The sequence below is a fragment of the Schistocerca serialis genome, chromosome 2, assembly GCF_023864345.2.
Source record: "Schistocerca serialis cubense isolate TAMUIC-IGC-003099 chromosome 2, iqSchSeri2.2, whole genome shotgun sequence".
In the NCBI taxonomy this organism is placed as follows: Eukaryota; Metazoa; Arthropoda; class Insecta; order Orthoptera; family Acrididae; genus Schistocerca; species Schistocerca serialis.
In genome coordinates, this window is record NC_064639.1 from 350,067,334 (window position 1) to 350,090,380 (window position 23,047).

Sequence of the window (23,047 nt, forward strand, 5' to 3'; positions counted from 1 at the left end):
AACAGCCCCTTTATTGGAAAGGTAACAGGCACAATTAATAGAGAATGCATTGGGTGGGGAATCAGTTTACACAGTTTTTTTAGGCAACATGAGAAACATCTTAAAATGTTTTTAAGATATGTTAAATGGGGCTAATCTGACACAGTGGTAAAGGAAATATGCAAATACAAATAAATGAACTTAGAGGTACCATGAGTGTATCTAATCTAACACTGTGGTCAAAGCAAAATATAATCACAAATAAACAAACCTGAGGTACTGTGGGTGAGGCTAATCTAACACATTTGGGAATTTTGGTTTTTAATGGATGCATGTGTGGCACTGTACTGGTTGTATAGTTCAGAAAAAGAGGTCGGATCGTGATACTTTCACTGTAATTTAATGAGCTTGATGAGGTGGATACTCCGCACTCAGGACATGAGACAGTGAGGTCGGTGCTGAATAATGTTGCCCTGAGGTATTGTACCAATCTCACCCCCTAGTTCTCCTTGGTCATGGGAGCCAGCAGGGCTGTCTGCTTTATAGACACAAAAAATGAGCTTGTCATTGATGTCTTCATCGGTTGTGTGTCTATCTCGTAACCCTACAGAAGCCATTAAGTTCTGATAATGAAATAACTTAAACATAAACTTAACACCAAATAAGCATTTAATAGCTGCAACCATCATGTGGAGTATTTGGTGTCAGAGTGGTAAGTGCCAGTTGGAAATACTTTCTGTAGCATGCTTTAGCAGAAAACCCCAGAGCTGCAGGAAAGAGGCATGTGGCAGACAAAACTCTTGTCCTTGGATGCATACAGTTTGCAATGCATCTTTCTTCTGTCTGGTGACAGGTCATCTGCTGTAGCACAAGATCGTCTGATAAGGAATATGTGTGGTGGACATGAATGCATAAAAGTGCGTTGCAACAAAGTGATAATGAAGCTGGAGTCAAAGTATGACAAATGTTTGAATTTGGATGGTGACTATATTGAAAAGTAATGTCAACATGTAACAACAGATTGAATACAAAACAAATTTTCTGTTTTTCTTTTTTAATAGCCAATTGGAGGTTAATTTATGAATAGCCTTCATATATTCAAATTTCTACATTTTCATCGACATCCATACTCCACAAACCACTATGAAGTGCATAGTGGAGAAAATTCCCATTGACCCCATATTAGGCTTTGTTCCTGTTCTATTTGAGTACGGAGCTGGGAAGAATGACTGCTTAAATGTGTCTGTGCATCTGTAAATAATCCAATCTCGTATGCCTGATCCTTGCAGAAGTAATCCATTGGAGGCTGTAATATATTCTTAGATTTCTCACTTAATACTGCTTTCTGCTGAAATATTTCTGTTTGTTGATAACAGTAGCTTGCTAGTAAAGGATATTGAGTTCAATGTGGGCAGTTTATCAAGTAGTGCAGTTCGAGACATGTGTTCATTGCTTTTAGAAAATAAATTGATGCTAAATCACAGTAAGACTCAATTTTTACTATTTCTAACACACAATACAACTAAACTGACATTTTGGTTGCTTATAATGTGCATATGATTCATGAGTCTGAACAATTCATATTCCTAGGTGTTCAAATACACTATGTGATCAAAAGTATCCAGACACCTGGCTGAAAATGACTTACAAATTCATTGCACACTCCATTGGTAATGTTGGAATTCAATAAGGTTTTGGCCCACACTTAGTCTTGATGACAGCTTCCACTCTCACAGACGTACGTTCAATCAGGTGCTGGAAGGTTTCTTGGGGAATGGCAGCCCATTCTTCACAGAGTGCTGCACTGAGGAGAGGTATTGATGTTGGCCTGGCATGAAGGCAGCATTCCAAAACATCCCAAAGGTGTTCTATAGGATTCAGGTCAGGACTCTGTGCAGGCCAGTCCATTACACCACTCCACCACAAGCCGTGCATCACGAACAGGTGATCGATCATATTGAAAGATGCAGTCGCCATCCCCGAATTGCTCTTCAACAGTGGGAAGCAAGAAGGTGATTCAAACATCTATGTAGCCATGTGCTGTGATAGTGCCATGCAAAACAGCAAGTGGTGCAAGCCACCGCCATGAAAAACATAACCACACCATAACACCGCTGCCTCAGAATTTTATTGTTGGCACTACACATGCCGGCAGATGATTTTCACTGGGCATTCACCATACTCACACCCTGCCATCAGAATGCCACATTGTGTGCCATGATTCATCACTTCACCCATATTTCCACTGTTCAGTTGTTCAATGTTTACACTCCTTACACCAAGCAAAGCATCGTTTGGTATTTACCAGTGTGATGTGTGGCTTATGAACAGCTACTTGACCATGAAATCCAAGTTTTCTCACCTCTCGCTTACTGTCTTAGTACTTGCAGTGGATCCTGATGCAGTTTAGAATTCCTGTGTGATAGTCTGGATAGATGTCTGAGTGTCACACATCACAACCCTCTTCAACTGTTGGTGGTCTCTGTCAATCAACAGACGAGATCGGCCTGTATGCTTTTGTGCTGTACATGTCCCTTCACGTTTCCACTTCAATATCACATCAGAAACAGTGGACCTACGGATAATTAGGAGTGTGGAAAACTCACATACAGATGTATGACACAAATAACACCCAATTACCTGACCACGTTCAAAGTCCCCGAGTTCCGCAGAAAACCCCATTCTGCTCTCTCACGATGTCTAATGACTACTGAAGTGACTGATATGGATTACCTGGCAGTAGGTGGTGGCACAATGCACCTAATAGTAAAAAGGTATGTTTTTGGTGTGTCTGGATACTTTTGATCACATAGTGTAGATGGGAAGCTGTTGTGGAATGCCCATTTCAATTGAATGCTTCTATCTTTAACCTTAGAACACTAATTGCAATAGATGATAGTCCATCACAAAAAATATTGACCTCTTTTCAGTAGTCTGGGAGTTCTGACATTGGCCTCTCAATATACATTTTCTTTAATACCATATGTTGCTAACAATGTGAACTTATTCCCAATAATTAGCTGCTTTCAGAAAGTTAGTACAAAACAAAAATCCAACCTACATTTGTTCCACACCTCCTCAGCTCATATCTGTTCTGTTGGGAAGTTTCTGGTAAAAATGTAAGAAAATTCCTGTGTTAAAATTGTTGACAGTACTAATAAATACTCAACAGCTTTATGTTGGCATAGGATTTTTGAATATTTTATTTTATTTATTATTAATTTTTCTGTTGTGAATTTCATATGCTGACTCATTCCATGACCATGGAAATTTGTATCTCAGTTTGATTTTACTGAATTAGACATGAAAAATAAAATAAAAAATAAAAACTTAGATTATCTTGCATTTACATTTATTTCTCTATGCACTTCAAACTAACTTCAGTTTGCAAATTCACATAAAAAATATTTCCTTTTCACTTGTGATCAAAGTGTTTTATAGGCCTCCCACTTAGGGATTTTTACCCATACCTGATTTTATAGTTATTATTTGTCAAAAATTGTCTGATAGTCCAAGATTGTTTACCCGTACATCACACTCTTCGCAGTCCATTGCTGACACTGTAGTTACCCTGCTGCTAGTTTCATCTATGACATTTGTTTTTGCATGTATGTACCTACACCAAATTGTCTTATCTTTTGTTGTTGAGTATTTATCTAGAACTTCTGTGAATTTATTTAAAAAATATCCCCCCCCCCCTCCCCCCCACCACCACTAGTTGATAAAAACAAACAAATGATTAATTCCTTGTTGACAATAAGCTCCATTAAGTCAGTAGCTGATATTTCAAAGTGTTTGTTTCACTGATAGTATGAAGGTTATGTCTCAGTTTAAACAAAGTTCCTTTTCTGGTTTTAGTGCCTGATTCTCCAGTCTTCGAAACTGTCCTACAGGAAGAGTCTATCCTTTCATATGATTATAAAGTACACATTGGGTTTCTGTGTCCCTTCACCAATGCTCAGCTGCACAAACTGCAACATGGTTCAAAAATTGGAACTGAACTTCAAATTAGTGTATTTTATTTTTATTGACTGCATTGTCTGATGATGGATTGTTATGTCTGTGAAATGCCCAATGTTGCTTGTTCCAGTGGTGTCTTTTTCTTTAGGACATCCAGTAGGTGGCTTTTTGGTATGTCAGAGTCTATCTTATGAGTGCTTATTGCAGAGTGTTTGAAAGTGATGAAGAAATCCTTTACACTTGAGGTGCTGTTGTCGGGATTTATCCTAAAAGAGACCTACTTCTCCTACCTATCACAACCAGTATTTAATCATGCATGGCCTTAGTCTCACCCACTATACTTTCACTACATATCTCTTCCAATTTTTCATTTCCAGTCCATTTGAGGGTAGTTTATATTTAATGAACCTCAGCTGTCAAAAGTTGCAACTTATACTACAAATCCGGAACACTTTTGGTTTGCTGATCACATCATACTGTTTGCACATAAACTTCAGCAATGAGTGGAATAGAAAATTTGAAAGTAGCCCTGATAATTATTTCTTTTAACGTCAAAATAAAGAATAAAAAACTGAGAAAAAATAGTACAAATTAACAGTAAGGTCATGAACCAATTGGCAGTTTTTGTGATTATGGTAGTTTGTAATTATTAACTTTTTTATCTATTTACTCCCTAACAGTGTACATTTCCCACCCCTCCCCCCAAAATCCACATGTCACACACACACACACACACACACACACACACACACACACACACACACACACACATAATTAAACACAATATTGTTTCACAGGTAAGGCTACTTTAGTTATTAACAAGGTTACCTATAAATACAATCATTTTACTTAGATGTACATAGATAATTTCCCCTTTATGTTTGCATACATATATTTTTCAATATTGTAGAAGACGTGTTATTAAAAAAGTGCTTCAGTTCTAATGTGAATTTATGAAATTATTTAATTTTCTTTGCTTTAACTTCAAAATCAGTAAGTCCTGGCTGATTAAATCAAATGCCATGAACAAATTTAAGAATATCCCACAGTTTAATTTATTTCTCTCATAGGTATTTAGAACCATTTTTATGAAATGGAAGACCAGTGTTTCTGTTTATCCATTCTTTAATAAACGATTATTTGAAAGAAACCCATAAATGACCCCAGAAGTGAAAACCAGGCAGAGCTAAACAACAAAAGTATTCTGTGGGTATATCAAGGTGTGGCTCATAATCTCATAATTAAGGCTCTGCAACAGAATAGCCTAAATGAAACATTTAAGTATATTGCACAATAATGGATTACAGAACAAAAATTATCAGGGTACATTTTCCCCCATACAGATTTAAGTAATGACACTCAATGTTTACGGAAATGTTGATACTTGGTGATGATGTCAAACAGATAGTAGTTACACATAAGGCTTTGCCCTAAAATGCCAGTTAGCTCCATGTTGCACAGATGTGGGGACATGGCTTCTATAAAGTATAGCCTCCCAAAGGCCCCGTTTGTTCATATTTTAATAAAAAGCAGTCCAGATTCCAATAAGTTCTTATTTTTAATTCTGGATACTATTTTCAGTCTAGAAGACCGCCCTCAGACCAAGGTGAAATCATGAACACTACAGATTCAACTCACATGAAACATATTAAATGTTTTAAGTCTTGAACTGAAAAACATTAAGCACACAGTGAAACTAACATTGCTTTCAGTAAAGATCATTCCAAAATGCATTATTTTTTAGTAATACACATCACCAAGAATGCCAGTAAAAACACAATCATTTTAATGCTAAAAACAAAACACATTCATAACATCATCCTTGTACATAGCTTGGTAAGTATCAATTGGACATACAAGGACCTGTGACAGAGTGAAGTTAGCTAGGGCATAAATTATAATAGAATGGGACAGAAGCTACTCCACTTCAAGTTCAAATGGAATGACATGTGATTTTTCCATGTGGTGGTGCTGGGTGGCAGCTGCACACACCACTCTTGATGCATGACTGTCAGCGTTGTCTGAAAGTGCCACCTCCTGGTGACCAAGCTTACTCACTGTGTGCCACAGTAGGCTTAGTGAATAACACATGATGGGCTGGTGCCTTGCACACTGTTGGACTTTGATAGATGGAGAAGTGCCAGCACAACTGAAACTGCAGGTTACTAAAACTCTTTATTTTTATTTAGTGTGCCTGTAAACCAGTGGCACCCTCATTTCCCTCCCCTTGTAACACAAGCCAGCTCTTGGTGCTCAGGAAGCTGTGTCCATGTCTTCTGTAGACTACTAGTGAACACACTCTGTTGTGCAAATAGCTCCCTGTCGGCTTGCATGGGAGAATAGGGCCGAAAGTGATGCAGACAGTGACAGCATCACTGTGGGCAGATGCCTGCAGGTGGAACACTGGCTGCTGGCAGTGCCAATGCTGGAACTGACTCCAGCAGAAGTGGCAGCACCGCCATGTAGCACCATCCATGCTCAGTTCCTGATGAACTTCTGGATGTCTGGAAACAATCAAGGACCAAAGGAAGGGCCATCAAGGTTGGATGTGAAGAAGGAGTACTGGATACTGGAAGATCAGACGACCTCGTAGATGTGTGAGGTGGTGGTGGGGCTGGGCCTCCACATGGGAGAGAAGTCATTTGTGGTGGTCGGTCACCAGCCGCTCTTCCATTTGCTATGTGAAGACGTGCTGACCATGTAGGCTGCAGATGACTGCCAGCATCCAACACTCATGGTGACCAAATGTATGAACACAAACAGGAGTCCAGGTGTGCAGTTCATTGTTAGAGGGCCTTGGGAGGTCTCAGTGTAGAAAGCAGGAGATTCAGCACTGGGCATGGCTGGTGACCATGCAGTAGCCCTGCCACGCACGCTCTTCTCAATATGGGGGTGGACCTGTAGGAACTAAGAAAGCACGTGAGAGCCTCTCCCATGGGGAAATCATCAATACACTTCTTCATTTGCATCTTAAAACTGTGGATGAGGCATTCTACCTCCCTATTCAATTGAGGTAGAAATGAGGGTGTATGACCGTGGCGAATACCATGGTGTGCAAAAAATTGTGAAGAGTCTGAATGATGGATTGTGAACTACTATCAGTTACTGTGGTGCGGGGAAGAGAATAGCTGAGTGAGGGCGCACACCTTTGCCTCTGCTGTGGTGGAGTGGCAGTTGATGACATATGGAAACTGAGAGTAAGTGTTGATGACTGCCAACCAATCTGGATCTAACAAGGAGCTGGCAACATTGATATGGACATGCTCCCAAGTCTGTGATCGCTCAGTCAGGCTATGGTGAATAACATTGCTGGGGAGTGGCCTGATGACTTGACTTGAATGTTTAGAACAAGCAGTAATGAAATGTTCAATCTCGTGAGCAATTACAGGGCAGTATATATGGTGGCGAGCCAGCATCTTTGTGTATGAGGTGCTCCCAATGATTCTGATGCAGAAGATGAAGGATGTTGTGCTGGAGAGATGCTGCAATGACCACCATGGAACAGCATTTTCTGTGGACAACAATATAATGCCACTGACAAGAGTAAGTGTGTGCCATATCAGAAAATGACTATGGGTAGGACCTGATGCACAAGTGTAAGGTCACTCAGGCTATCTTTGTTGAACATAGTGTCACACTTGATAGAGAACACAGTTGGCAGCAACAGCTTGAGCAATGGGAGAACTGGCAATAGGTAATCCACCCGCTGTCCACCAAGTTTCTTCGTTGAGATAAAAACCTAGTACTTCTTCCTGATTGGAACCAGGGTCAAATCCCATCAGTAAACATGAAAGAGCATCTACATTTGAATGCTGAATCATTGGTTAGAAATGGGTCTTGTAATTATATCTACTAAGGAACAGGGCTATCTTGTCCAGTGAGTGTTTCATGGGTCTAAAGAGAGACACTAACAGCTCGTTATCAGTCACCAAATAAACTTAACACTGTAGAGAAACACATGAAACTTCTTAATAACATAAATAATAACAAGAGCCTCTGTCTCTGTCTATTCAATAGTAATTCTTCTGTGGATCATAAAGCATTTTCACACAAAATCAATGGGCTGTTCTGAACCACCTGCACATTGTTGTGACAACACAGCCTCCACACCATATTGAAATGCATCCTTTGAAAGTGCAAGTTAGAGCCTGGGCTGATAGGTGGCCGAGTACAGAGGAGAACACAAACCATCCTTCATTGTCTTGAATGCATGGTCACAGGTGGATATCCATTCAACCACTGTATCTTTCTTAAGCATTTGATTTGGAGGATAGGCAACTGAAGCTGGCTGTGGAAGGAACTTATGGTAATACACAACTTTGTCTAAGAATGCTTTTTCACATACATAGGGTGCCAAAAGGCCACAATAGCCACTATGTGACTGTTTGTTAGCTGAAACCACCAACAAGAAATATTTTGTCCCGGGTATTCTATAGAGGATTGGAAGAAACTTGACTTTTCCAAATTGCACTTGAGATCAGCATCACTCAAGGTCTGAAACAAAAGACAAAGGTTACAAAGATAGTCCTCAGTGATGGGACCAGAAATGACAATGTTGTTGAGGTAATTGATACAGAAAGGAATCCATTGGGTAGGTTGCATCAAATAGCATTGAAAAATGGCCAGCACATTTGCAATGCCAAAAACCAATTGGTTGTACCTGTAGAGCTGTATGGGATATTAACAACAAGAAGCTGATCTCATTCTAACAAATTCAGTTTTGAAAGATATTGTCCAAATGCCAAATTTGTCTTAAAGTTCATGCAGGCAAAGATTGGGGTGTGTATCAACCATGGACTACAAATTAACCATTTCCTTAAAGTCTCCACAAACAAGGAGTTTGCTCATCAGTTTCTTGTCAGTGTGTCCCATTGATTGGATGAAACAGTTTCCATGATGCCTAAAGCTATCAGCCTGTCTAATTTCTTCCTTCACTTGAGCACAATGTGCATGTGGTACAGAACTGGCACAGAAAAAATGGGGTTGCACCATAGATTTGAGAGTGATGTGCACTACATAATCAGTAGCTTTGATGAGTCCCATTAAGAAAAAGGCAGAATATTCCTTGCACAAATCATAGAGCTCTTGTTAAGGCACAAAATCTGACATAAAATGAATGGAATTGGAGACTGTAAATACAAAAGCCCTTGAAGCATCCAAACCAATAAAATCACATGCAGTGTCCACCACCAGAAATGTCACTGTTCAAACCACCACCTTGTATGTTCTTTCCACAGTAAACTGGCCAAGAATAGAAATCTGCTGCTGTCTATTGTAACTGACAAGACAGCATTATGTAGCCAACAGTGGTGTAGAACCAGGATGGAGATAAGTATTAAAATTCAATAGCGAGGTCACTGTGTGCATACCAATTTGGAGTCATAAGGGGTCCCATTAACATGCACACAGATGAACAGTTCATTAGTAACAGTTGTAATATCTTTACATACTTGACTAACAACACTAATGTCCGTAGGTTGAGATGTGAGAGGCACAGTGGAAGTTGAGCGATTATAGCACTTAGATGCAACATGACCTTTCTTATTACACACATGGCACAATATTCAACATTGTGATCAAGCCAGTCAGTCATGCAGCACAAACAAGGAGGACAGGGGCTTGTGGAAATTTTTCCACCTCAATCAGATTTTTGTGAAGCGTGGCTGCTGAAAATGCTGCATTGCCATAACATCCATGTGTGTCTGAATCGACAGGGGCTATGTCAGCCCATGAATCTAATTGATGGTTGGTGATGCAAGAAACTTCAAATGCTCACACTGTCTTGATTACTTCTTCAAGAGAGAGATCTTGAAATTACAATTCCCTTTGATGAACTTCCATATCAGGGGTTGCCACATAGGTCAGGAGTCCACTACAGGCAGGAGTCTGCTACACAGGTAGCAAGGGCTATGTGGCATGGGCTGGGCAGCTATTTAGGTTAGAGGATCTTGGGGAAATACAAAAGGGGCTTCAGTCACAAAGGGTGCAGATCGAACACAGGGGCCATCAATGTAACAGTCGTAAATTGTCGTAGCTGTGTAGGGAAAGTACCAGAGCTCCAAGCACTAGTTGAAAGCACTGATGCTCGAATCGTTATAGCCACTGAAAGCTGGCTAAAGCCATAGATAAATTCAGCCAAAGTTTTTGCAAAGAACACAATGGTATTCCGAAAGGATAGGCTAAACACAGTTGGCGGTGGCATGTTTGTTGCTGTGAGAAGTAGTTTATCTTGAAGCAAAATTGAAGCTGATAGTTCCTGTTACTTAGTATGGGCATAGGTCATTCTTGGCAACCAGAATAAAATAATAATTGGATCCTTTTATCGACTTCCCAACTCAGATGATACAATTGCTGAAGGGTTCAAAGAAAACTTGAGTTTAATATCAAATACACACCCAACTCATACAATTATAGTTGATGGTGACTTTGATGTTGGTGAAAATAAATGTTTAATTCCAGAGATACACATAAAACATCATCCAAAATTGTGCTAAACACATTCTCTGAAAATTATTTTGAGCAGCTAGTTCATGAGCCCAGACAAAGAGCTAACAGTTGTGAAAATACACTTGATTCCTTAGCAACAAATAATTATGAGTCAATAATGAGCATCAAAACAGATACAGGGATTAATGAACACATAGTTGTTGTAGCAAGATTGAATATTGTAGCCCCCAAATCCTCCAAAAATAAGCAAGAGCCCCACACTTAGCAATCATATACAACTGCTTGCTTGACAAAAGTTCCATACCCAAAGACTGGAAAGTTGCACAGGTCATCCAATATTCAAGAAAGGTAATAGGAGTTATTCACTAAATTATAGGTCCATATCATTAATGTTGATATGCAGCAGGATTTTGGAACTTACACTATGTCATCAAAAGTATCCACACACCTGGCTGAAAATGACACAAATTCGTGGCATCCTCCATTAATAATGCTGGAATTCAATATGATGTTGGCCCACACTTAGCCTTGATGACAGCTTCCACTCTTGCAGGCATACATTCAATCGGGTGCTGTAAGGTTTCTTGGGGAATGGGAGATCATTCTTCATGGAGTGCTGCACTGACGAGAGATATCGATGTTGGTCAGTGAGGCCCAGCACGAAGTCGGCATTCCAAACATCCCAAAGGTGTTCTATAGGATTCACGTCAGTACTCTGTGCAGGCCAGTCCTGTAGGCTTTTGTGCTGTATGTGTACCTTCACACATCCACTTCACTATCACTTTGGAAACAGTGGACCTAGAGATGCTTAGGAGTGTGGAAATGTCACATACAGACATATGGCACAAGTGAGACCCAACCATCTGACCACGTTCGAAGTCCATGAGTTCCACGGAGCACACCATTCTGCTCCTTCACGATGTCTAATGACTACTGAGGTCACTGATATGGAGTACCTGGCAGTAGGTGACAGCACAATGCGCTTAATATGAAAAAAGTATGTGTTTGGGTTTTTTTTGGGGGACATCTGGATACTTTTGATTACAAAGTGTATGTTGTGTTTGACCATTATGAATTACCTATTGACACACAGTCAACATGGATTTAGAAAACATCATTCTTGAGAATCACAACTAGCTCTTTACACACACGAAGTGCTGAGTGCTATTGTCAAGGGATTTCAAATTGATTGAGTATTTCTAGATTTCCAAAAGGCTTTTGACATTGTACCACACAAGCAGCTTGTAGTGAAATTGTGTGCTTATGGAATATCATCTCAGTTATGTGACCTGATTTGTGATTTCCTGTCAGAGAGATCACAGTTCATAGTAATTGACAGAAAGGCATCGAGTAAAACAGAAGTGATTTCTGGCATTCCCTGAGATAGTGTTATAGATCCTTTGCTGTTCCTTGTCTATATAAATGATTTAGGAGACAGTCTGAGCAGCTGTCTTAGGTTGTTTGCAGATAATGCTGTAATTTATCATCTAGTAAATACACCAGAAGATCAAAACAAATTGCAAAATGTTTTAGAAAAGATATCTGAATGTTCAGAACTTGGCAATTGACCCTACACAATGAAAAGTGTGAGGCCATCCACATTAATGCTAAAAGAAATCTGCTAAGCATTAGTTACACAATAAATCAGTCTAATCTAAAGGCCATAAATTCAACTAAATACCTAGGAATTACAATTATGAACAATTTAGATTTGAAAGAAAACACAGAAAATGTTGTGGGGAAGGCAAACCAAAGACTGTATTTTATTGGCAGAACACTTAGACGTTGCAACAAATCTACTAAAGAGACTGCCTATACTATCCTTGTCCATCCTCTTTTGGAGTACTGCTGTGTGGTCTGGGATCTTTATCAGATTAACGAAGTACATCGAGAAAGTTTAATGAATAGCAGCACGTTTTGTATTATCACGAAATTGGGGAGAAACTGTCATAGACGTGATACAGGATTTGGGATGGACACCATTAAAACAAAGGCTATTTTGTTGCGGCATAATCTTCTCACAAAATTTCAGTCACCAACTTTCTCCTCTAAATGGTGAAATATTTTGTGGATGCCAACCTACATAGGGAGAAATGATCATCATAATAAAATAAGAGAAATCAGAGCTCACACTGAAACATACAGGCGTTTGTTTTTTCTGTACTCCATTGAAGAGTGGAATAAAGGAGAATTATTGTGAAATTGGTTCAATGAACCTCTGCCAAGCATTTAAGTGTGATTTGCAGAGTATCTGTGTAGATGTAAACATAGATAACATCTCTGACCATAATATCGTCATTTATTCCTAATATTTAGCAGTAAGAAAACAACACCAGTGACTTAACTCAAGTAATTTCACAGCCAAAGTGTGACAGGATTGATGGGGTCACCTTCTGCACTGATAAAACTTAACTCTCACAGAAATCATGTGAGCATGCATGTGAATAAGAATTCACCAAACAACACATTTTGTCAAATGACAAGAGACACAGGATCCTGAAGAGGGGCTAACATCCCTAACAAATTATATATTTGCAGGGAGCTCCATGACAAAAAAAGATCTTTATTAGAGTCGGCAGGCTTCATGCCTGTGAATTGTCGCTGTAGGCATTTTTCACATGATTGTAGCTTTTTTGTAAGCAGGGAATGGAGGTGGGTAGCCTAGCAAAGTTTCACGCCTTTTTAACACACCTATCAACACCCTGTACAGCATGGCCATGTGTTCCTGTTGCTGCATTTCCAAGCACTGCTGGTTTTCCACTTGCTGCTGTAATAATCTCTGCAGAATGACCTGCAAGTGTACACTGGTTGACATTGCCACAGTTTTGAATCAAACACATGAAGAATGGGTCTTATTCATCACCATTTATGTAGTAACACACACAATTGAGAAAGCCACAACCACTGTAATGCCAACACCAAAAACGTGTTCAATATATTGTCCTTGTACATAGCTGTGTTGGTACCAGTTTGACATACAATGATGTATGAGCAGAGTCATGTTAGCTACAGAATAAGCCATTACAGAATGAGAAAGAAGCTGGTCCACTAATGACATGTGATGTTTCCTTCTGGTGGCTTTGGGCAGCAGCCACACACACTGCTCCTCATGTACTGCTCTCAGCACTGTCTAAAAATGGCACCTTCTGGCAGCTGAAGTTCGCTACAGTGAGCCAGCATGGGCTGATTGAATAACACATGAAGGGTTGGAACCTCACATCCTACTGAACATTGATGAACAGTGTGGTGTTGGTGGGATGGGGTAACCATGGGTTATCACAATTTTTGTATAATGTGTTGTAATAAAATATCAGGAAATATCAACTCAATAACTGAAATCCTATTAAGTAACAAAACTGTAAAGCAGGATCTGCCACAGGGCTCAGTATTGGGACCCGTACTTTTCCTCCTGCATATTAATGACTTGAGCCTGAATGTAGATGCACACAAAACAATATTTGCTGATGACACAACTGTACTCCTCAAAGGGAAGAATACAGAGGCTGTGCAAAAAGATGTGAACTTGGCCACTGAACAACTCAGCAACTGGGCTAAAATCAACAGATTAACTATCAGCACCAAAAAGACAGCTTCCATAAACTTTCAAACAACACAAAAAGCCACCTGTCACTGAAAATAACCAGCCAATAGATACCGACACTGTTTTCAAATTATTGGGTCTGTTGGTTCAAGATAACCTGAAATGGAATATACATACAGGAAAAGTAAATGCCAGAATTAGTACTGGCTGTTATGCATTGAGTGTACTGAAATCATGTGCTAGCCTGAAAGCATTAACCAGCGTGTACTACACTTACATACAAGCCCACCTAAAATATGATGTGATATTCTGGGGAAATTCTCCAACTGCCCTGTGCACGTTCAAAATCCAGAAGAGAGCAATGAGGATTATTACTAGGAGCAAACCCAGAGACTCCTGCAAACCCATCTTCAGAAAGTTGGAAATCCTTACACTGCCTTGCCTATACATTCTCGAGACTCTAAAATTTTTCAGAAGCCACATAGTGCCAACTGACTCTAGAGTTGTAAAAAATAATGAAATACATAAACTCAACACCAGAAAAAACTCAAATCTGCATGTTTTTCATACAAACACTCAACTGTGTGAAAAGGGAGCTTTCCACATGGGCCTCCAACTGTTAACAATCTTCCCACTAGTATTAAGTCCATCGAAGACAACATAAAATTTAGCAAAGCTGTGCAGTCATATTTGTTGTGTCACTTTTTTTACTCTGTAAACGAATACTTAGAACAGTAATCTTGCTATCTGTGCTAAATTGAAAACATTGAGCAATATAATACATTAGGATACTATATGTTAACAATGCTAACTGATATTTTCCGACATCTGCAACACACTGTGAACCATCAGATCATATGGAATAAATAAATAAATCTTATCTTGCAGATAGCTTTTGATGTTGTTTAGTAGCTGATCTCAAGAAGGGAAGGAGATATAGTCTATAAACTTTTTAGAAAACCCTGGCAGCATAGTTCTGGTCAGTAAATGCCACAGATTGTCCCAGTATGGAAACCATCAAGCTGCACCTGCTGTGTTCTGTAACATTACCTGAGTCTTTGACTCTGTGGACAATAAAGTTTTATGAGGGGACTTAAAAAGTGATGGCATTAGTTGTACCCTTCTCTCACTGATGGAGGCTTACCTTTTTTGTAGAAAACAGGGAGTCACATTTACAACTTGCACTATATGAAACAAACCTACTTCTTAATGTAGTGATACAACAGTGAAGAGCCAGGTAAGAATGTTCATGTTCCTAATTTACATAAATAATTTTGCAGTGACTGAAAAACTACTCAAAAACTGTAATATTTGCTAATGAAACAAGCACACTGATCAAGAGTCCAAATTACCCATACTAGACTTAATATAGATGATAGTTGAACAGGCATACAACAGATTCAAAGCAAATCATTTGTATGCATTTGCATATGTATTCATTTCTCAATCACAGACAAGCACTATGTATGACTTATTATTTGCCCATGTGATCAGCTTAACAATTTGCTAAGATAACCATCCAGCGATCTTTCAGTATATATAGAGGTGTTTTATTGCTTAACCTAAATTTACAATCTGTAGCAGCAAGAAACACAATTACCAATATGCTGGCAAAAAGTCATTTTCTTCCCAGTTTCAAAACATCTTTGGTTTATTTTCAGAACGTCATCGATTGAACGTAGAAACTCAGCAACTCCAACACCAGAACACAGAGTTGCGGAGGCTCCTGCGAGGTTACATACTGTCACCGGTTGGTAATGTGCATTATGAAACTTGCAAGTACACCTTAATAATGCATATAATATATCACCAGTGAAGAAACAATACCACATAACTGACTTCCAATTTTTCAGATTTTTTGTCAGTTGCCATACTTGTCTCAGTGAACTTGCTATTACCATGGGAACGATAAATTTCCAGTTGTTTACAATGAAAATATAGCTGAAAGAATATTTTGTAAGAACAAGGTAAAAAAAAGTTGTAATTGCTGCATACCAGCAAAAGAATAAAAGCTAGTGTAACTGGAGTGTCAGAAGCTCCGTGACAATGTTTGCAGGTGATTCACTGTTGTTTAAAGGGAGGTTTCAGTGCCAGTGTGGGATATCAGAGGTTACGTGGCAATGTTTGCAGGTGATTCACTACTGTTTATAGGGAGGTTTCAATGCCAGAATTCTGTATCAAAGTGCTGGAAATCATACAGAGGATTGAAAATTGGAGCAATGACTGGCTGGTGTCAATCTACATATTCATGGTTGGTTGGTTGGTTTGGGGAAGGAGACCAGACAGCGAGGTCATCGGTCTCATCGGATTAGGGAAGGACGGGGAAGGAAGTCGGCCGTGCCCTTTGAAAGGAACCATCCCGGCAATTGCCTGGAGCGATTTAGGGAAATCACGGAAAACCTAAATCAGGATGGCCGGACGCGGGATTGAACCGTCGTCCTCCCGAATGCGAGTCCAGTGTCTAACCACTGCGCCACCTCGCTCGGTCTCTACATATTTATTGGCAAAAGTTTGTCGTGTAAAATACTGTTCCATTTCCATCAACCGAATTCTTGCCTCAAGAAGTACTTTCCAACATAGACAGGACCTTAACAAAAATGGCAATGTGCATCAGATGCACGCAGAGTCAGTTACTCACTATTGCTTCTTCAGTGGTAATATATGAGTTTGTAAAATGTTTATGACCAAAGAGACTTAATTGGAAAGGCTCCTATTCATATTTGTCATTCTTAATCAAAACAGCAACAAATTACTTTTTCTTTATATAAAGTGAGAGAATAATCTTGCCTATCAGCCAGTAACATCACTTTAACAATGTATCCGATCAGTCTCTTGTTGAGACTAACGCACAAAAATAATCATACAGGAATAGTGTAACCTGTTAAGCTGTTCCGCACTTATGAAAGTAATTAGAACCTTTTGCCTGTGGTGTTGCCTGCACATGAATAAGGCACATATACTCCACGCAACTCCTCCTCCAGGTTCTCTCTGTCAATCTCATCCCCCTATGTCTCTCTTTCCACCACCTTCTTCCATCACCTCTCCATGTATCTCTTCCTTTCCCTCTCTATTTATCTCCTCGTCCCTCTCTCTCTCTGCTCATTTCCGCTTTCATCTTCTTTCTGTCTGTCATCTCCTCCTCCCTCCTCATCACTCTGCCCATTTCTTCCCCCTTTTCATCCATTTCCTCCTTCCCCTCCCTCGTCCTCCTCCCCCTATCTCTGTCCTTCTCATCATCCCCCTGTCTGCACATCTCTGCCTCCCCCTCCCTCTGTTCATATCCTCATCCACCTGCTCTACATCCATCTCTTCCTTCCCCTCTCCCCCACCTCCTCCTCCCCCTCTCTCTGATTACCTCCTCCACCACCCTCTTTCTGTCCATCATTATCTCCTCCCCTCCTCCTCTCTCTTTCTCTCCCTACCCATTTTCTCCTTCCTCCTCTTTCCAGCTATCTCCTTCACACTCCTGTCTCTGTCCATCACCTCCTCCCGCTCTGTCTACCCATATCCCCCTCCATCCTCTCTCTGTCCATCTCCTCCTCTCCCTCTCAGGTTATATCCTTCTCCCTCTCTCTCTCTCTCTCTTGCCACCTCCCCCCCCTCTTTCTGACTGTGTCCTTCATCCCCCCCCCCCTCTCTGTCCATTTCCTCCTCCCCTTGTCTGCTCTGTGTCCATTTCCTTCTCCCCCTCACTATCACCATCTCCTCTACCACCTCTCTCTGTTCATCTCCTATTCTCCTCTCTCAGGTCATCTCCTCCACCCCCTCTCCCCTTACATCATCTCCTGCTCCTCTCTGTCCATGTTCTCCTCACCCTATCTCTGTCCACCTCCTCCTCTCTATATTTCTGTCCATCTCCTCCTCCCCTCTCACTCCACCAATTTCCTCCTCCCCCGTCTTTATGGCCATCTCCCCCTCCCCTCTTTTTGTCTGTACACACTCCCCCTCTCTGTACATTACCTCCCCTCCCTTTCTGTCCATGTACTCCTCCCCTATCTCTGTTCATCTCTTCCTCCCCTCTCTCTGTTCATCTCCTCCATCCCCTCTCTCCTTACATCACCTCCTACTCCTCTCTGTCCATGTCCTCCTCCCCCTATCATTGTCCAACTCCTCCTCCCCATATTTCTGTCCATATCTTCCTCCCCTCTCACACTGCCAATCTCCTCCTCCCCCACTTTCTGGCTAACTCCTCCTCCCCTCTTTCTGTCTGTACCCACTCCCCCTCTCTGTACTTTACCTCCTTCCCCTCTCTGTACATGCACTCCTCCCTCATCTCTGTATATCTCCTCTTCCCATCTCACTCTGCCAGTCTACTCTTCCCCCTCTTTCTTTCTCTGCCTCCCCTCTTTCTGTCTGTATCACCCCTCCTCTCTGATCATCTCCTCCTCTCCCCCTCTATGCTCATTTTCTCCCTTCTTCTCTCAATCTGTCCCCTCCCCCCATCTCTATCCATATCCTCCTCCCCATATGTCTGACCATCTCCTCCTCCCTCCTCTCTCAGTAAATCTCCTCCTCTCTGTCTCTCTATCCATGCCCTCCTCCCCTACCTCTGTCTGTCTCCTCCTCCCCCTACCTGACCCCCTCTTCTTTTCTCTGTCTCTGTACTACTTCTCCCCCTGCATGATCATCCCCTTCTCTCTTTCTCTCTGTTCACTTCCCCCTCCCCCTCTCTGAACATCACTTCTACCCCCCTCTCTGTGTCTCATAGTCCACCTTACTCTCTCCATCTCTTCCTCCCCACCTCTATGTCCATCTCCTCCTCCCCTCATTGTGTCCATGCCCTCCTCCTCCCCTCTGACAATCTCCATCTCCCACCCCCTCTCTCTCTGTATATCTTCTCCCCATCTCCTTGTCCATCCCCTTCTCCCCCTCTCTTCCCTTTTCGTCCTCTCCCTGACCAATTCTCCCTCCCCATCCCTCTGATCACTTCCTCCTCCCCTGCCCTCTGTCCTTGCCCTCCTCCCAACTCTCTCTGTGGACTTCCTCCTCTCCCTGTCTTTCTGTCCATCTCCCCCTCCCCTTTTCTCTACCCAATTCAGCCTTCTCTTTCTCTCTCTCTTCAGCCTTGCCTATTCACATGCATAGTCCCAGAAATGCATCCCTATTCGACCCACACAATGTCCTGGTCATGCAGGGAAACCCAGACGTCAGGAGAAATGAACCCATTTAACCCCCACGACTACACATAGATACACACATAAATATGTTCACTTTTATATATGTAAATGATTTCCTAAAGAATCTTTTATAAGCAGTCTATAACAACATCTGTAAAACTTAAAATTCTGTATAATTTTTTCTCTTTTTGGAGTACACAGCTGATAATGGATATTTTATCTGTTTACAGCAGTTTGTGAAGATAGTTATGATTTTCATTACAAAATTACTTAACTCTAAAGTATATTGTGTGTCATTTGACATTAGTGTGCTAAAATTGTGATTTGTAGGAGAAAAAGCAATTGGTAATATTTAGTAGAGAATAGTGTTGTATTATACACTCCTGGAAATTGAAATAAGAACACCGTGAATTCATTGTCCAAGGAAGGGGAAACTTTATTGACACATTCCTGGGGTCAGATACATCACATGATCACACTGACAGAACCACAGGCACATAGACACAGGCAACAGAGCATGCACAATGTCGGCACTAGTACAGTGTATATCCACCTTTCGCAGCAATGCAGGCTGCTATTCTCCCATGGAGACGATCGTAGAGATGCTGGATGTAGTCCTGTGGAACGGCTTGCCATGCCATTTCCACCTGGCGCCTCAGTTGGACCAGCGTTCGTGCTGGACATGCAGACCGCGTGAGACGATGCTTCATCCAGTCCCAAACATGCTCAATGGGGGACAGATCCGGAGATCTTGCTGGCCAGGGTAGTTGACTTACACCTTCTAGAGCACGTTGGGTGGCACGGGATACATGCGGACGTGCATTGTCCTGTTGGAACAGCAAGTTCCCTTGCCGGTCTAGGAATGGTAGAACGATGGGTTCGATGACGGTTTGGATGTACCGTGCGCTATTCAGTGTCCCCTCGACGATCACCAGTGGTGTACGGCCAGTGTAGGAGATCGCTCCCCACACCATGATGCCGGGTGTTGGCCCTGTGTCGTATGCAGTCCTGATTGTGGCGCTCACCTGCACGGTGCCAAACACGCATACGACCATCATTGGCACCAAGGCAGATGCGACTCTCATCGCTGAAGACGACACGTCTCCATTCGTCCCTCCATTCACGCCTGTCGCGACACCACTGGAGGCGGGCTGCACGATGTTGGGGCGTGAGCGGAAGACGGCCTAACGGTGTGCGGGACCGTAGCCCAGCTTCATGGAGACGGTTGCGAATGGTCCTCACCGATACCCCAGGAGCAACAGTGTCCCTAATTTGCTGGGAAGTGGCGGTGCGGTCCCCTACGGCACTGCGTAGGATCCTATGGTCTTGGCGTGCATCCGTGCATCGCTGCGGTCCGGTCCCAGGTCGACGGGCACGTGCACCTTCCGCTGACCACTGGCGACAACATCGATGTACTGTGGAGACCTCACGCCCCACGTGTTGAGCAATTCGGCGGTACGTCCACCCGGCCTCCCGCATGCCCACTATACGCCCTCGCTCAAAGTCCGTCAACTGCACATACGGTTCACGTCCACGCTGTCACGGCATGCTACCAGTGTTAAAGACTGCGATGGAGCTCCGTATGCCACGGCAAACTGGCTGACACTGACGGCGGCGGTGCACAAATGCTGCGCAGCTAGCGCCATTCGACGGCCAACACCGCGGTTCCTGGTGTGTCCGCTGTGCCGTGTGTGTGATCATTGCTTGTACAGCCCTCTCGCAGTGTCCGGAGCAAGTATGGTGGGTCTGACACACCGGTGTCAATGTGTTCTTTTTTCCATTTCCAGGAGTGTATTTCTACATACGGTACCTAATATAACAACAATAACTTTGATGAGGCTGTGATCTAATCAGGACACACACTGACAGAATTTCACACTTTTGGGTTTTCTGAAAGTACAAAATTGTGAATTTTGCTTATTTGTAATAAAAGAGTCATTAAAAATCCCATCTGATCTTGTTTCCAGACAAATCATGACTGAACTTATTTGGAAAATATTGAATAAAAAGTATATGAGAAAGATGTTGAGGATTTGGTAATTAAAATTGCTGTGCACAAACAAGATAAAAAGTCATTACTTATGTGTGTCCTCTGTTTCCTGAGAATTCAGGTGCTTGCTTGGAGAGTACAAACATAAGTTTCAGTTAATAGCTAGTGGTCTGTTGGTAGTAGTATGTTGCATTCTCCTATGTTGACAGTCACACTTGTTTTAACAAAATAAAGTGTGGTTTTTATTATAATTTTTTTAATAGTACACCATATTATTGGTTAGTGTTTTTATAAAAAATTATATTTGGTTATATTGAAAATAACTACTTACCAGCAAACAGGAATAATAATTTTTCTAATTTGTATTCATTTTCATACTACACACACTCCTACATATCTCTAGTTTCACATAACATACAAGGGTAATCACAAAAGTAAGGTCTCCTACTTTTTTATGAGTACATAGACCTGTTTAATTCTACAATGGTTTACATCAGTTTATAGCTTGAACATTTAGCTATTTTTTGACATAATGACCATTCTGTCGATGCATTTTTGTAGATGCTGTGGCAGTTTTTGTATGCCCATGTCATATCAGCTCACTGCCATGCTGTTAAAAAAGTTGTGAACCTCTTCTTTCACCTCGTCGTCGGAGCAGTATCACTGGAACCACAATTAACACTGACAGGTACTGTCAGACACTGAAAAAACTCAAATAGGCAATTCAGAACCGGAGAAAAGGAACACTGAGCAAGGGCATACATGTTCTCCATGACAACACTCGTCCACACATCACTCGGCTAACCACTGCTCTCCTGCAACAGTTTCCGTGGAACATAATCACCCACCCACCCTATAGTCCTGACTTGGTGCCCAGTGACTATCACCTGTTCCCTAGGTTAAAAGAACATTTGGCCGGAAAGCAATTCTGCTCCGATGACGAGGTGAAAGAAGAGGTTCATAACTTTTTGAACAGCATGGCGGCGAGCTGGTATGACATGGGCATACAAAAAGTGCCACAGTGTATACAAAATGCTTCAACAGAAATGGTGATTATGTCAAAAAATAGCTAAATATTCAAGCTGTAATCCAATGAGAACCATTGTAGAAATAAACAGGTCTATGTACTTATAAAAAAATAAGAGACCTTACTTTTGGGATTACCCTCGTATCATGTCATTAGCCACTTGACATCTGATTAAAGATCTCTTCTAGGCTTTTCAATCCATTATGGTCATTAATTATACACACATCAATGATGCACTTGAAGGCTTTTTGATGTCATTAACCCACACACCAAATCACTGGAAACCATTCCTATTTTTTTAGAATGGTCATCAGACAAATGCATGTAATTATAGGCCTCCATCACTGGGTCACTGAATATCTATTATAGAATTAGGAATAAATTTTATATTGTGTATTTGACCTTTTTGCTGAATGAAAATCTTTTCTGTGGGAATCAACGTGATTTTGCAACCAAAAATCCAACAAACTGTAGATAATTCAGGGTGTATACGACCCAGGACAACCGGGAGATCCGGGAAAAATGCGGGATTTCTTTCATCCGGGAGAAAACCGGGAAAAACCCGGGAATTGTTTGGAATTCCGTGAATTTTTCAGTGCTTTAGCTTTCAGTTAAATTTTTGTGATTTTGACTGGTAAGAACCAATACTCTAACAAAGGATATTACTGTATCCCGCTACTGCAGAATTATACTGCAGCAACAAAACATGAATGAGAGAAAAAAGAAAGCGAAAATAAAACTTAAGTTGCAAAGGAAATGCACCGTATACAACAACAAAATAGTGCTCATACAAACGTCTGCCAACAGCAAAGTGTGTCAAAGGCTTTAGGAAGACTATGCAATGCTTTATAACAACCAACTGCCTCCGATGAGTGTGACGTGACAACTGTTTAAATTAGATTCGTTTGAGTTGTTGCGGGCGGGCTCTTGAGCATGCGCAGTTGAGTCGCGTATGAGTAGTACCTTCTGCTGCTTCTGGTTACAGA

The 23,047-nt window shown here is 41.4% G+C and overlaps 1 protein-coding gene across 1 annotated transcript in view; it reads left to right on the forward strand.

The window, feature by feature from the left end:
• Positions 1-23,047, forward strand: part of LOC126457155 (dynein regulatory complex protein 1) — a 361,903-nt gene that overhangs the window by 303,212 nt on the left and 35,644 nt on the right. The window contains exon 14 of the mRNA XM_050093233.1: positions 15,589-15,677. Coding sequence (XP_049949190.1) covers positions 15,589-15,677 — 89 coding nt within the window. The remainder of the gene's footprint in view (positions 1-15,588; positions 15,678-23,047) is intronic.